Source organism: Corvus hawaiiensis, chromosome 12 (assembly GCF_020740725.1).
Source record: "Corvus hawaiiensis isolate bCorHaw1 chromosome 12, bCorHaw1.pri.cur, whole genome shotgun sequence".
Taxonomy (NCBI): domain Eukaryota; kingdom Metazoa; phylum Chordata; class Aves; order Passeriformes; family Corvidae; genus Corvus; species Corvus hawaiiensis.
In genome coordinates this window covers 19,864,258-19,880,182 of record NC_063224.1, presented here as the reverse complement: position 1 = coordinate 19,880,182, position 15,925 = coordinate 19,864,258, and the positions used below count along the sequence as shown (strand labels likewise).

At 43.2% G+C, this 15,925-nt stretch overlaps 1 protein-coding gene and 1 long non-coding RNA gene across 8 annotated transcripts in view; one reads left to right on the top strand and one right to left on the bottom strand.

The window, feature by feature from the left end:
- The window catches only part of LOC125332103, a 51,010-nt gene that overhangs the window by 30,546 nt on the left and 4,539 nt on the right, over positions 1-15,925 (top strand). For 3 of the 4 annotated variants that reach the window (XR_007206359.1, XR_007206362.1, XR_007206360.1), the window contains one exon: positions 5,226-8,970. This is a non-coding gene — a long non-coding RNA (uncharacterized LOC125332103). The remainder of the gene's footprint in view (positions 1-5,225; positions 8,971-15,925) is intronic. The other variant, XR_007206361.1, reaches the window with a different exon arrangement.
- The window catches only part of LOC125332100 (WT1 interacting protein), an 84,567-nt gene continuing 69,920 nt past the window's right edge, over positions 1,279-15,925 (bottom strand). For all 4 annotated transcript variants that reach the window (XM_048316719.1, XM_048316721.1, XM_048316722.1 and 1 more), the window contains 5 exons: positions 13,539-13,601; positions 11,031-11,161; positions 9,888-9,939; positions 8,089-8,157; positions 1,279-5,374 (listed from right to left, as the gene is read on the bottom strand). In XM_048316719.1, the coding sequence (XP_048172676.1) occupies positions 5,222-5,374; positions 8,089-8,157; positions 9,888-9,939; positions 11,031-11,161; positions 13,539-13,601 (468 nt within the window). In that variant the 3' untranslated portion in view covers positions 1,279-5,221. The remainder of the gene's footprint in view (positions 5,375-8,088; positions 8,158-9,887; positions 9,940-11,030; positions 11,162-13,538; positions 13,602-15,925) is intronic.

The window sequence follows — 15,925 nt, the reverse complement described above, 5'->3', positions numbered from 1 at the left end:
TAAGATTTTTAAGTACTCTGTTCTTTTCAGTCAGGCTGATTATGAGATGGTGTAAATTCTTGCTGCATTAAGATGTCCTAGATTTTTATTAAGTACATTTGTGTCACCCATGTAGTAAGGCCCTGTTAAAATGCTTTGAGTTGGCCAGTCTTTGTGCCTATTTTTTTCTTCAAGGAGGGCATGAATTGCTCATTTTGAATGAATTTTTAAAAATAATGAGAAAACAGCATGTATGTGGAGGCCCTACAGGAGTATGGTACATCTGTTTCAAAGCACCAAAGTGCAGACTATGTCCCTAAAACAATTGTGGCATTTGTAACTCTTTCCATTCTGACTGTGCAGAAGAAAAATTTGCCAAAACAGCCATTGTGGGAAAACCTCCAGGAAGTTTCTTTTCCAGCTGTGAAGTCATTTGGGCTTTGCCAGGCCAGGGTGGCAGAGCTGCAGAGGCCCCTCCAATGGGAGGGTGGCCGCACACCCAAATAGCAGCTTGTGAGTGCTTGATGCCTGCCAGTCACTGGAGGGAAGAACATTCACCAGGAGAGCAGATGACCAGCCTAATGGAAAGCAAGGCCACTGAATGTGAGGAAACAAGGAAGAAACTGGCTGTTGTCCTCTCTCCCTATGCCAGCTGGAGACGAGACACCAGTGCACATTCTGCCCAGCAGACACAGCTGCTCTTGAGGGACCACGGGGTGAGGAAGGTAAATGTGACCAAGCTCCCATCTGTGCCATGAAACTGGAGACAGGAAAGTGGCAAAAAGCTTCAGAAAGGCAAAATAGATAAACATGCATCCCTTTGATCCTATCAGAGCTCTGGCCACAGTTTCTGGATTACTGTGACTTAGCAAGAATACAGAGAAAACTCCCCAGTCCAAGGTCCAAGTGCTTCAAGCTGTCTAAGTTCATAGCCCAGGCAAATACTTCTGTTGTGGAACACTCCAAAAAATAATGGGAGTTTTGAAAAGGAAGTGTTCCTCAATACTGACTGTCCGACATGTGAGCTAGCCAGACTGGTTAAAGCTTAATTAAAAAGTGCCAGAGTGACTAAATTCTTTTCTAAGTGCAGCTGCAGAACGTTAGCTGTGGGCATATTTTAGACCTTAATTAGTAACACTTGCACTAGAGGACCAAAATCTTTCATGAATGCAGCTGTAATCAATTAATATCAGTTAGGCATTTCTGTAGGCAATACAAAAGTTCCTGAAAATTGCTTTAGTGCCCACCTAGTTTAAAAAAAATAAAATACTTATGTGCAACAAACTACAAAACCAAAGATAACTACAAAATGTCTTTATTGAAAAAAGCAGATTATAGCATCTAAGGTTAAATGAAACTTCTGACTTTAATATTAAATAACTTAAGAAGATAGCAAGTAGCTTCTTCTTTAGATAAATAAATCTACATTCCCAATTTTTTTCTTCAACAATCAAGGGAATCAAACACTGAAACACAAAACCACAAGTAATTCTAAAGACTAAAAGACAGAAGCACATTGAAAGGTTTTACAAGGATATATATACACAAAAATAGTTAACTAATGTATATTTTCAGCATGTAAACTAGTTACATGATATACAAACTGGGAATTCATATATTTCCTACAAAACAAAAATCAACGTTGGTCCAAGTTCTTGGAAGAAAACTATATTCTTTTAAAGAAAATGAAAATATTTCTCAAATGAAAACTTAATTTAAGTCAAATTATATACTCTAGTTACGGCATTAGTTACAGGATGAATCACAAACTTTTAAACTTTTCTTGAAACACAAGAAAGCAGCTTTTGTCTCCTTTAGAGCTTTGGTTTACTTTACTACTCTGGAATTTCTGGTCTTAAAGAGCTCCTCTAACCATGTTTTCCTTCTGAAGCTCCACCTTACAAAATATATACACGCACGTGCACACACGTGAAAGGAAAAGGAAAGAAACCCAAACAAACCCTCTCTGTAAGCTCAATTCTCTGAGTGCATTCTTTTGTTTTCAAATGATTATTTTGGTCCTTTCTTTGGAACACATCCTCCCGTGGGTGAGGGATCCTGCACCGCCCACAGCAGCTTGTGCTGGAGGGGCTTGGGGAGATTCCCTGCCTGCACAGCAAGGTGTAGGCCTGATGCAAATGAGAACTGATGTAACTTGATGGAAATATTCTGAAAGTACAGTAAAGGCTTCGGAAGAACAATTGCACTGTAAGATGAACTTAGGAAGTTTTCATCGGTGTTGAACTGATTTAACATAAGAATATTCCAGAAGAAAATAATTAAAACAAGATTTCTCATTTACATAATTGCCCAGGCAGGAGGTAAAATGCACAGAAACTGTCACTAGCACTAGAGTACAGCACATAATTATTTTGATTTTATTTTTCTCTTTGATTTGGAAAAAAACCCAACCCAGCCTGGCAAATTTCACTCAAGCCCCAGTTTTTATAGTAAATGCTGGAAAAGCAAAGCTGTACTTCGTAATACAGTAATGGAATGCATCTGTCTATAGAAAATACTAGAACAACAACTGCTGCTTTCTGGTTTTAAACAAATTGCTTATTCTATATTGACATACTACCTTTCAGAATTTTTGCCATGATGACACTTAATAGATCAGAACTGCACAGAACTACAAGAGACTGAAAAATCAGCACGTGAAATGAAATTAAATATTATTCTGTTCTACAGGATGATCATTTTCAAAAAAAAGAAGAAAAGGTTTGGTATGTACGTTTGAAAGTGTGCTGTCCCTTGGAAGTATGTTGGAAACTTAAACCTGCCCCTGATAGAGGCAAAGTGTTCAGGAAGGTGCTAGCAGAGGACTGGGCTGAATGCCAGAGTAAGTCACCTCCAGCTCTGTCCACTGTCAGTGTCAAGGTTTTGCTTCTCCACTGGTAGAGCAAAGCATTTTTCCAGTTCAGCAAGTAACTGTTATTTGTTCCCAGGAACAGACCCAAACCTTCTCTGTGTATTTTAATGATCTTTTCTTAATTTGGGGCCCTCAACATATATTGTAAATACATGCAAGTGAAAATGCCTCAAACCAAAATGTGTTCCAAAGCACCCTCCTGCAATGGAAAAAGCATTCCACTGCAGCTGATGCTAAAAGTTTATCCTGAAGCTCTGGCACCTTCCATGTTTGTAATAACCTAAAGGAATCGACCTAGTCATACAAGCCAGTTTAAGACTTTTTTTCCCCTTTCTCCAAAATTTGCTGGCACATGTAGTTCCACTTCCTCCTGAGGCTGGACTGCTGACTATGGACACAGAGGGAGAGTCTGCAAATGCAGAAGTGCATGTGCACTCCCAGCCTCTTATTTTCAGGCCAGGCCTCCTGGACCACAGTGTAGAAATGGGGCACTGATTGCACTGTAGTTCCTTCAAATCCTGGTATTCACACTAAAAATGTTAATTATAACCTGATATATATTAACTACAAAATTACTTTGCCCAGGAGCATTCAGTACGACAGGTTAATCTAGGCCAATGGAAGTCTGGCAGAAGCTCAGGAAGCGTCCCTTTTGTTCCTTACTAACAGAAAAAAATAGTTCTCAGGAATTTTTCCTGTTCTCCCACCCCCCCACCTTTCCCCATAATGAAATTCCAGACTATCAAAAAGTTCTGTTAAGGGAGTTAATTATTCCACTTACGAATTAGTGGCCATTGGATGCTCTTTGTGCTTTTCAAGAGCACCACAAATGGCTTTCAAAAAGTCAATGGAGCATAAGAAACTAAACTGCAATGGTGTTGCCAAATAAGTCATTCCATCAGTCTGCATGCTGAATTTAACACGGGATCATTTCCGAATGGATCGGGCAGATTCTCAAGTGCTGAGAACTGGCATGGAAATGTCCCAGTTTACACATGCCAAGAAGTCGGTCTGGTATTTCTACTTTCTCTGGAGCTGAAGAATTTTATTTTATTGTAACTTTGAATACAGTTAAAGACAGCAATGATAAATTGCAGCTTCAGGAAGGCTGGGTCAATTCTCATGAGAGTGCAAGGAATTTTTTTGACATACAGATGTGTGATTTGCATGTAAAACATCAGCACATGGTAGAAAACAAACCATAAAAAGATTCATCTAACTTCCTATATGGAAGACATATATTTCTCCCCAGAGGTCTGAGGGTACTGTAAAAACTTATGCAAAACATGAAAGCATGTACATTCTATGTACAGCTAATACTTGTAAATACTGATGTTTCAATGGTCTGACTCTCTAAATTACTGTTCCTGCTAAACTGCACTTTGTTTTCCAATGAAGACAACCACCATAATCAGTTCAAAAGTAACCTCGAAAAGAACACAAAGCTGAAAAGGTAATACCAAACCACTGTGCCTCTCTTTAATAATGTCTCAACATACAATCATAAAGCAGTTGGTAACAAATGAAGTCTTGGATACAACAAGCAGTATAAAGACAAGTGTACCTTTGCATAGACCCCTATTAAACAAAAAACAGGTTTGAAAGATGAATTCTTTAGTAAGTGCCAAATGGTCCAGTTGATAGGAATGCATTTTGAAGCCACGGCTACACACCCAGCAGTTACAGAGGGCTGCAACTGCTGACCCTGCACGTGCCAATCTCTTGGATACAATCTTCTGTACCGTGGGTTTTACATCAAACGCTTGCCATATTTCTTGAACAAGCTAAATAATTAGTCTTTGGATGACTGTGGGATCCTGTAGGAGGGAGAGCTGGCGTGACGCTTCTTCACAGAACACCCTTCTTTTTAAGCTCGCTGAAAACTGCCCTGGCTAAAACACCTGCTTGCTGCCTATTCCCTACTTCTGGAATCTAAGTATTCTCTAAGACCAGAATTCAACAAAACTAGCTAAAATGCTAGCATTTATCTTATCATGCTTGTTGCAATATGATAAGGTGCTAACTTTTGGAAAGTAATTCTACACTCCTTACTTGGGTGAAATCTCCACTAAAGGAAGTGAGTAGGAAGTGCAGAACAGCCCTTTGTACCATTGTTTTTAGAAATGCTGCCATTTACAGTTACAGTTTAGTGGTGAATTATTTGTTCAAGTAGATGGTGTCTCAGTGAAAATGTCTAGATAAAAGAATGCATATGTACAAGATCAGAAAAGGACCCCTCACCTCTGATTCAAAAAATAAATAGGTGGTTTAGATGGTTGTTACTGGAACCTCATCTTTAAAGGAACACGGAAGTAATTTTTAGATTTTTGTCTTCTCTTTCAAACTACTTATTGATCATGAAAATATCTTTCAGAGTTCTGTGACATGCATGGGGTAGCTTGGAGGTGGATGTGATGGCAGTTTGATATTAAGGCGCCTGATATGACAGCTGTGGCAGAGCAAGTGGCCCTCTAGGGGGTAACAACGATGGCCTTCTTCATCATTGAGCTGCAAGCCACAGTCCTGGAAGAAAGAGAGACATCCCAGATCAGTGAGTGGCTCAGGCAGGCCTCTCACAGCGCTGCTGGTCTATCCTGCACAACCCCAAGAGCTCCCTCCCCGCCACCAAAGCCAGCAGCCTCCACAGCTCCTGGGAGGTGCACCCTGACCATCTCATGCTGCCATTACTGAAGTCAAACAGCACAGTCTACAGTAGTGCCCAGCCTTTTTTTCACCTCTGTTTCCCATTCTGGTCTCTTCTTCATCTAATAAATGCTGATGCAAATCAGCCAAAAAGCAGGCCAGGGGCTGACCCTGGCAAATACAACCTGGAAGAGGCTTGAACAGAGAAGGAGCTAATTCTGCAGCAATGCAGTGAGCAAGATGTGGGGGAGCATAAGTAGAGAATAAGAGGAGAGGGAAAAAGGGGGGAGAGGTGACATATCTTCCTTCTGGAGCAGGGCTACACTGTCTTTAATTTGGGATTAGCTGAATTTAAAGACTTCAAGGCCCAGTGGTCCATCTTTAGTGGAAATGCTGGTACCTCTGGGACTGACACATAACTAGAGAGACAAACAGAAAAGCAGCTAACAGCAATCCTGCTTGCTGACTGTTATGTATACTGCAATACAGAGCATCCTGATTTCCAGCTGCCATCACTGTAATTCTGAGGGCATTTGGAAATCATTGAAGTTTGGTGCTCAGATTTAATGTTTCAAGTATGTTAAATACTTAGAAATTATTACTGTGATCAGTTCTGAGAAACCAGAGATTCTAAATATGTATCTGTGCATATGATAGAAAGAAAGAAAAAAAAACCTGATCAAACTGGGCATTTAGGTTATTTTAGTACTAAAAACAAATGCAAAGCTTTTAACTGAACACAAAGTATAATTTTTCAGCTTTCACAGCTCAAGTGTAAATCCTTGAATTTTACAATACTGAAATAAGACTGAAAATGGGTTTTAAAGTAAGCTTTAAAACTGGAGTGTTAGTTTAGAGAGGTCTTGATCAAAGTATCTGCCAAGGCAATTTTCTGTGTGTTGTTACATATTATATAATGATTTTATAGCAATTTATACAAGATTTAAAATAAGAATTTACCAATTTCAGATGCCCTACAGATGTGCCAAGTGTTTGTATCTTTTTCCATCTCCAAAACTGAATTCCCTTTCTGCAAGGAGAAAGCCTGCCTTGTCAGTGGATTCCAGTTTCAGAATGGGGCTCCAGTGATCTGTAAAAGGGCTTGAACTCTTCCACAGAAGTCAAATGGTTGTACATGAAAGAGATGACACAGAAAAGCAGCAAAGTTTCCAACCTGACCACTGACTGTGTATGGCCAGCAGGTGAGGTGACATCAACAGCAGATGAGAAGCGGCTGCCTAAGTCATGGCAGCCTTTGCTAAGGTCTGCATGCACCTCAAAACACTGGCACTCACTTTTGAGCAGCATTTGGGGACAGCAGTGAACACAGAGAGCCTGATCTGAGACCATCAGGCAGTAACCCATCCCTGCTGACACATGGCTAACTCCTGATTTCTGTACGTAAATGCCCTCTGCCTTTCTGGGCAGATGTGGAGGCAGCTTGATTTGCCTCAAATGGGAAGGGGAATGGGGAAATGAATAATGAAACAGAACGGAAAATAAACCCCCAGCGGGACATTCCAGAATAAAGTCAATAGCCTGAGAGAGCAGGGGAGGGAGCTGTCATCTTACGTGAAGCCTGCACAAAGCAATAGTTGGGGGGAGGAGGAGGGAAGTTCAGCTCTCCAAAATATTGCGGTTTCCTGTGCCAATTTCTCTTGAAAAATTAATAGAAATGGATGGAGTATCAGGTGTCTCTGTTGAAAGGAGATAGCTGAGGAGATGGGACCTTCCTTACATTTAGGTACATAGCATTTCAAGATGCCCTGAATTTTGTTACTTTCTCTCTTAGTCAGAAGATTCTTTGTAAAACCTTTGTGCAACAGTGCATGAAGGCAGCACTGCTGCATTATTGCCCCTGGTGCTAACAGGTAAGATCTGTTTGGATATTTGTGTGCTATGTCAGAGTGCCAAATCTATGGCAAAAGGGAAGTTTTTGGTTGATCCCAACTTAGTGAGTTTGTTTCCCTTCTCATGAGCCTGGATGCAGGACTAAGGATGAACTCAGGTCTCCTCTCTGAAGCAAGAGCATTAATTCCACAACTTGATCTGTGGCAATAAATGTTTAAATGTTCTGCACAATAAGAAACTACTCCCAAAAAAGCAACAGAAAGTCTGCGGTATCCTTGTCTATTTCCTAGTAAAGAATCAATATTCATCCAGCATGGAAAATCCAGATCCCCTAGAAAAGCCTTCCAGTGAGACTCCTTCCCTGCACAGCCAATGCAAATTCAAGTCTCCTCAGATCAGAGCCCTACAGACTGTACCTAGAGATGAGGAAAAAGAGAACTGGCACCTACTCTTTGCTCTCTGCCCATCCAGAAGTATTGAGAAAATTCAACCCAACAAACCTAGCCCAGCTTTGAAGTTAATATACTGGGGAAAAAACCCTCCTAAAGTAATTTAGTACTGGCAATGGCAGCACCACTTCCAGCCCGGGCAGCATTCACCCTTTTGCCTTCCTCCAGAAGCTGTGGGGCACAGCCCTACCTGCCCAGGTGTGCAAGAGCCAGCGAGTGCAGACCATGGGGTGAGTCAGGGTCCCCCCAGAGGCAGAGCCTACCGAGGGCGGGCGGGCAGAGCCCGGGGCTCACCTCGCAGTGGTAGCACTCCACGTGGTAGTCCTTGTCCATCGACACCACCCGGATGGTCTCCTCGGAGCCCTGGGGGGGAGCAAAGAGAAAACAAGAGTAGTGTCTAAGCAGCATTTTTTCAGTCTTCACTCAGTGCCCAGCCTGTTGCTTTGGAGAGCTGTTTCCCTGGGGGATCCCTCTTCCCTGACACAGCAGAGCTCTGTGACCGCTCAGGATCTTGGCCCAGGGACACAGCACTGCACCACTCCTTGACTGTGTAGCAGCAGTGTGAGTGTCTGGCACATCTAAAGCTGCACGGGTCATTTGGGAAGTGTAGCCAAAACCTCATCCTCAAGAAACAAATCAGTCTTGAAATCAAGTAATCTTCAATCTTCCAAGGGCACCCAGGATCTGAACAAATTACCAGTCAAAAACCTGCTCATTGGATAACTTTTCCTTGTATACATCCTGCTCTGTTTTCCAGGGCTTGTATTCCCCTCAGACCATCTGCTGCACAGCTCTTTTGCACATGCACATGTCGCTGTGTCCCCACAGGGACTGACATACCAGTCTGGCAGGTAATTATGTGCACAGGCCAAACCTCAGCGTGAGGGTGGGTGCAGAGGAGTTGTGCAATTCCTGGCTGAGCCCCAGGCCCTGCAGAGCAGGCCATACCCTTCTAGTAACCTCAGAGGCTCTTTTCCTGATCCACTCTGAAGACAGAGCTCATTAAATTGGTTGCCTTGCATTGTTTCCAGTTCCAGGTGTGGTTAGAGCACCAGATATGACGTGGATGATGTCTGAGAGAAGCTGTGGGCAAGTTAGTACCTGCATTGCTAGACTTGAACTAACCTAAGAAATCTCCCTGGGAAAGAATATGGAGTCTGTCCTGCTAGTCATCATGTGAGTCAGCACTATGACTACCTTTTATTTCTTTGTCTTTCTTTCTTAAAAAGAAAAAAGAATTAATTTTAAGACCCAAATTCGGTGAAATTTACATAGAGGTTTTCTCCTCACAACCCATCACCAGGACAAGCAGTTCTGGTTCAGTCTTTATGGGTTTTTTTTTATGTAAGACTTGGCCAATTAACAGAAATACTAATGACAAATGAGAGTAATGTGCAGAGTGATGGAGGTGGGCCTGTGAGAGGCTCTAGCCTCAGCCTTTACTGGGAACAGCAGCTTACAGGAGGGAGCTCTGGCTCTATAAACATGACCGGAGGAAAAGCAGGGAGATGCTGAGGCCCTTGTTTACAAATGAGCTGGTCAGTGACCTCAGCAAAGGGAACCCGGAGGGTCCTGCACGCACCAGAGCATGAGGGAGCCCCACTCTGCAGCTAATTGTGCCAACAGTACTGTCAGCACAGGCTGAGCTTGCAAGCAGGTTTCACCTGGTTCCATTTTTGTTGTTGCCTTTTCAACCCCTTTAAGAACTCTCATTCCATTGCCACCTCAGGACAACAGACTGTGTGGCCTTCTCACAGGGTCAGGGTAACCATCAGATGTCTTTTCAAAGGCTTTACTCTCTGGGCTGTTCTTGGAGCCCCAGCCAGTATTTTCAATTAAATAAAGTTTCTAACAGATTAATGAAGACCTGGAAAGCACCCTAAAGATATAAAGTACTATGCTGTAGAAGTAGTATGACTATTACAGCCTCTGGGAATGTTTGGGAGTGCCTTTAACTGCTGAACTGCGTTTAATTTAGTATCTCACATAGTACAGATTCTGAGAGAGGAAGGAAAAGCATTTAGTGTGTTTTCAGGAAGTGCCCATATGCCAACAGCTGTTTTCCCTAAGAGTCAGTGCATATTAACACCTACCTGTGCTGGGAGGATCGGCTGGTTACAGGAAGCACATTTTGGTGCAAAAACCCTAGGGTGCAAAAAGAAAGTGTTCCAATCACATTTAAAGCTTCTTCAAAAACTAGAACCAAGAGAGTCATTCTAATCATGCCTTGTTTTTAGAAAAATGGAGATCCACAGGATTTGAAACACCTCTAATTGTTAGATGATATTCAATGAAAAGGAGATTTGGGAAAGGCTGATCTACCCCAGCTTTATTGTTTAGGTCTTCCCAACCTTGAGGCATAGTGAATCCACCCCTCTTCCTGCATACGCCCTTTTTCTTTCCTTCCTTTATTTATAAAACCATTCAAATTCTTCCAGAGCCTTGATGCTTGACTGCAAAGCAGCTCCTTATTTAAGATGATTGACTGCAAAGCAGCTTCCTGACTGTCACTCTCTGACATCAGGAAGACATAACCATGCTGAACAGGAGAGGGGCTGATTGTGGCCAGGATCTACAGCTAAATACACAACTGGGCTTATGGTCCACAGCTGCATTTAATGAAAATCACTGGGCCAACACTCACTGTGTCCTTGTAACACGGTCAGATTGGCACCAACAGGGTTGAATTCAGGGTGATTTACTCTTGCTGCATAACTGAGTTACTGGTTTATTCGAGCTAAGAGCAGGATCCCGTTGCCTTTGAGCAGTCTCCTAAACCTCTGCCTTTTGCCAGGTAAGGCTAAAATTGTTTTAACGCTAACTGTTAATTACACATCTTCTGTCGGTTAACAAAACTTACACCCATGTCTAGCACTGCCAGAACCTCCACTCATGGAAACAGCCAGCAGAGCCTACCAACACTTGCAGAAGTGGCCTGGTATAATTGGTATTGATAATCCTGAAAGAAGTAGAGAAACAGCCCCCAAGAAACACACCCTCTGACACATTTTGATTTTCAGCCCCGCTTGGCCCACTGTATGCCATACTGGGCCCATGAAGTACTAGTTAATACTTAATAAACCTTAAAGTACTCTACAAATGCAACACATGAAAGAAGCAGCTGAGGGACATCTGAGCAAGTAGGAGTGACCTTTTTATCTATTAGAAGGCTATAACTACATCAATGATTTAACTACTGTAATTTTTCTGAGCATGCAGTGGATTTGTGTACTCACGTATGGTAGTCTTTGACACAGTAAATATTGTTCTCCACATCTACAGTGAAGGGGACTCCATCCAAACACTCGTTACAGACCACACAGCGGAAGCAGCCAGGATGGTAGGACTTTCCAAGGGCCTGTAAGATCTTATGAGGCAAACAACAAAATAAGTGGATGCATGATTACATGAAATATTCTCTCCCCATAAACTACTGTGTCTCCCTCATTCTTTATAATGACAGTGAGAAAAGCACTTCAGGATGAAATTAACACTCCGCAGATCTGTCAGCAAGGGGCCTCTTGAAACAATCAACCATATTTTTAGTGGGTTTCAATATGCTCCCAATGAAGATCAAGAACTGAAAATCAGGCTAAACCCATCAGTTTTAGCTCTACAGGGCCAGTACTGCCAATGGGAATTAAAAATGGCTTCACAGACCACTTCCAGGGAAATCCCAAATACAAGTTACTGGGATACAGAGTTACTTTATAAAACTTAACAGGCTGTGACAGACAGAATCCAAACTGGTCATTACTCAAGGAGTTAAATAACAAAACAAACAAATAAAGAGGTGCTTCTTTATTAACTAAGGATCCTAATCCCCCAGAGGTACTGACTCAGTCACAGGGGCCCATCGGTTTCTGATAAAATTCCATCACTATCCATGTGTTTGGATACTGATCCATGCACCTGCCCAGGCTTTTCCCATGCTGACCTTCCCTACCGCATTTTAAAGGTTTCAAGGAAAGGTCTGATGCAGCCTTGGCTGCACTATGACAGAACAGATCCCCTCCCTCCTGACATCCTTGTATGTAACACTCAGTGTGGCACTGGGACATCAAGGAGGATGCCGCAAGCCCATGAACAAGCCCCTGGGAAGAGCGAGACACAGCGTCATCTTCAGGCAGCTCTCAACAGGTTAGAAGACCAATGCCATACATTTTGGGTGTAAGAAGTAACTTTGGAAGGTAATTTCAAAAAGCAGCTGCTAGCACAGTGCTCAGCTTGGAGCTGCTGGGAAGCTTGAGATGAAAAATCTCCCCCAGACCAAGCTCCCATGGCCCTATAGTGATTCTGTGAATAAAGATCAAACCAACAGGAAAAAAGTATAGGAAAAAAAGGCAAATTTAATTTAACCTTTTTTTTCCCTCTCTGATGAAGCCCTGTAGTTCAGTGAGTGGTATCTGACTCTGTTTGACTGGCAAGGCCGTTCCCAGCCAGAGCCAACGGGTCCCTGTGCTGGGGTTGGTACTGCGGCAGGAGTGCGTTGTGGTGCCAGCCTGGCACAGCTGTGCAGCCACAGGCACTGAGCACAGGGCAGCTCCTCACCCAGCCCTGCACAGCCCCAGCCCCGCCCCAGGCCAGCACACGGCACAGCCGGGCTGCGCTCCCAGGCAGGAACCCACTGGAATTAGCCAAACAGGAGTGCTGAATTCCTGGAGCTCCCAGAGCTGTTTCCTTTTGTCAGAGCACACTTGCTGATGGGAGAGAGGCAGACAAGCACCTGCCAAGCTTCCAGCTACTGAGCTCCACCAGCGAGATATTATGGACACTTGCCTGGGATTCTGCAATTAAGGGCCAGCTCAAAGCATTCAAGTCAGGATACCCCTCCCCCTCCCAGCATGACACAACTCTAGAAATTTGCTCTTGGGCTAAAACGAACAATATCCTTGTCCAACCAGTGGTGCCAGGATATGAGCCAGAATCCTCATTAGTGAAGTCTCCCTTCCAGCTCCAACTGAACCTCTGTGTGTGCAACACAACAGCTACTTCTCTTAGGCACACTGAGGTTCATGCACACTTAAAAGCAAGAGGAAAATAGATAAACTACAGATGTACAGATGAAGGGATCTGCCCTTCTTCATTGTGCAAACCACTTCATTTTGTTTGGGAATTTCTGCTTAGGAAGAGCACACAAAACTTTTCCTACTTTCACCCACTGAAATGATGCCAGTAGTATCTGGCCAACCCAAAGCCCTTCGATTTTTATTACAAAAGTTACTCTGACTACTGGCTCCCTACAAATCCCAGTGGCAATAATGCATTTGAAATGACATGGAGCAAGCAACAGAGGGTAAATAAAGCAAGTCACAGAGCGGGTGACAAACCTGAGGACTACTGATAGTGTCCCTCTCAGCTCTAGCCGAGATTCCACCCACTTGACTGAGCTCTTGTTATCCGCTGTCTCACAGAGCACACCTGCCATGTTCCTTTACCATGTTCTCATACGAAGTTGTGCTGTACTTTCCCCCTCTAGTACTAAAATTCTATTTTATTTTAACTCACAAATGGCAGAATAACAGCCTCCCACATTCTTAGGTAGCAAAGAAGCCCAGCTTTCTGTACTTAATAGAAGTAATAGAGCATGAAGGTATTTTTATTTACTGCCTCGGGTTCAAAAACTATATTGACAGCAGTGAAGACACAATGCCAGCCTGGGTAGGGAAAAGCACATCTCACAGTGCACTTCCCAAAGTAGAGGGAAGCCAAGTTACCCGTCATTAGGAGTTTAGGTCTCTTACCATTTCCATTATGAGGTGTCCACAAACAAAGCACTTGTCTGCTGTTTGCTGAAAACCTGAATACTGTTAAAATGACAGAAAAGAAAGGATCATTAGTAGACACTCCTCTAGCCATAGAAATACCTTTTAGGTGAAAGCTGTGCTGTTTTCCAGCCTGTGCTGTATATGACACAGGTTTGGGAGACAGTGACTCAGAAGTCTTTGCTCGGCTCTTGCAGCATGTTTAGATACCAGTTTGCCTTCTGATCCACTGCAATATTTCCACTGAGATTCCCAGTGTAGCAGTATTACTGTAAGTTTGATTTTTTATTTTTAAAGTCTGTTTGGAAAGTTTGTGTTTGATGTTTGGAAATTAGCTTGAATTGACTCTTTTGGTGGTTGTTTTAAATAACATAGGACTCACCTCCCAAACCCTCAAATTAGCAACCTCAGACTTTGGACCTACATTTCACTCAGTGCTATTTGCAAGCTAGAAAAATGAAGACAGGCCCAAGAAGGATTTAGCTGCCCTGTTGATACCAAGCTTTCCAGCCAGGAGAGAATCCAGCAGTGCACTCACAGGAGCTTGGGCTCGCTGCACAATGTGGGCAGCAGTAAGGTACCTCAGCAAGATGGTCCAAACCCCAGCTGCCAGCCCACGCTGCAGTGCCAAGGGCACGGCTGTGGGGAGATGCTTTGCCTGCTTGGGACCAAAGCTCTGTGTTCCCTGCCTGAGTGGTCCTGACCTTAACTTTGTGCTCCTGTCCCCAAAGCAGATCCTGTTTCAGATGCCAAGGTCTGCTTTTAGTCCTCTGTTTAGAGGTATAGAAAAACCATCCAGGTTATCAGACTGACCTACCAAACCACCCCCTACAAACAAGAGACATCTTTGTGAGCAACTCCAGCCATGTACATTTGAAACTTGGTGTTTGCAGTGGCTTGAACTCTCCCTCACCCTCTGCAGCCCCATCTCAGCTGAGAGCTGTGTGTGCACCGTCCTGCCAGAAGGAAGGGGTGCTCACCTTTCTGGGGGTGTTGCACAGTGATGCTCTTTTAGCAGAGCTCACCTGAAATGTGCTTTAGTTGCACAAGATAAAAGATGAGGAGGGGAGGATGAATGTAAACCAGACTCTTCTCCTAGAACACAGGTTAATTGGCTCAGGCACCTAATGCATCCTCTAAGCCCCAACAGAGCTTATATCTTGCTCCATTCCCCCCTGGTTTAGTGGGGATTAACTGTCCCCTCACATCAAAAGCCTGTGGTTCCCAGCCTGGAGCTGCCATATGTTTTCCTTTTCACTGGAGTGAGGGGATTACACGTTATGTTGGATCAATAGGTTGGAGACAAAATTATTGTTGCTATGCAACAAAGTGACTATGAAGAAAAAGGTCTTGTAGACACTTTGATGGGCCCAGAAGTCAGTAAACGATGGCATAGCAACTGACACAGGCCAAAACTTACTGTGCCCTAAGAAACACAGCTCATGCAGTCTCAAGAAACTTTGAAACTTTCCTAGAAGAGATGAGGGTGTTGAGGAACAAATACAGAGGCGGGCAGTGCTAGCTGGCTGTTTCTGTAAGATACTGCTTTCATTTGCTTTTTTGTTCTTCTTACTAATGCAGAAAAAGGTCTCATTGCTAGGGATGTTTCTTGGCTGCACTGTGGCTGAGCAACCCTCTGGCTAGACTGCTTCCTAGGGCTGGGAACTCCAGGCTTACTGGAAACAGGTGGGCAGGTCCTAGTGACACAGATAGCAGAGGATTAACAACAGCACAAACCCACCTAATTCTAAAATCCTGCTGGAATGAATTTACCAGCACCATCTGGCTGTCATTTGATAAGGAATGCAAAGGAGCATTCACCCAGCTATTGATTAAGAGGGGACATTATTCCCCAGGAACAGAATGCGACAGTGGTCAGATTAATGGCATTTATTGCTAACTAGATTGTCATAAATTATAGTGTTTGTCAGAAAGAAAGGCTTTGCTGACACAAAATCACTCTTTATATAACTAACCCTATTAAATTAAAACCATGATTTGTTTTTAACAAGAGAATTGTTATTAGTCAAACACATCCAGAACTAGATTACCCAGTTAAGAAGACTTTGCTAAATGGCAGTAAGTCTAACAGCAGTGACAAAATATTTCATGGGCTCAGGGAGCTGTCCTTTACCACTACACTCTTCTCTCTCCTGGTCACAGGGTCAGTCCCAAACACACTGAAGGCCTGGTTCAGTGAGATCAGGGTTTTGGATTCAGGTCTGCTTGTGTTTTAAACCTATTTGGACTGAAAAAGAAAACAGCCTCAGAGCCCAGCAGCACTGTTTTCTACAAGATGGCAGTACTGTGGACACTGCTGCTAAAAACAATAAATTACTTTCTCAACATTTCTGGAGCTTACTGTA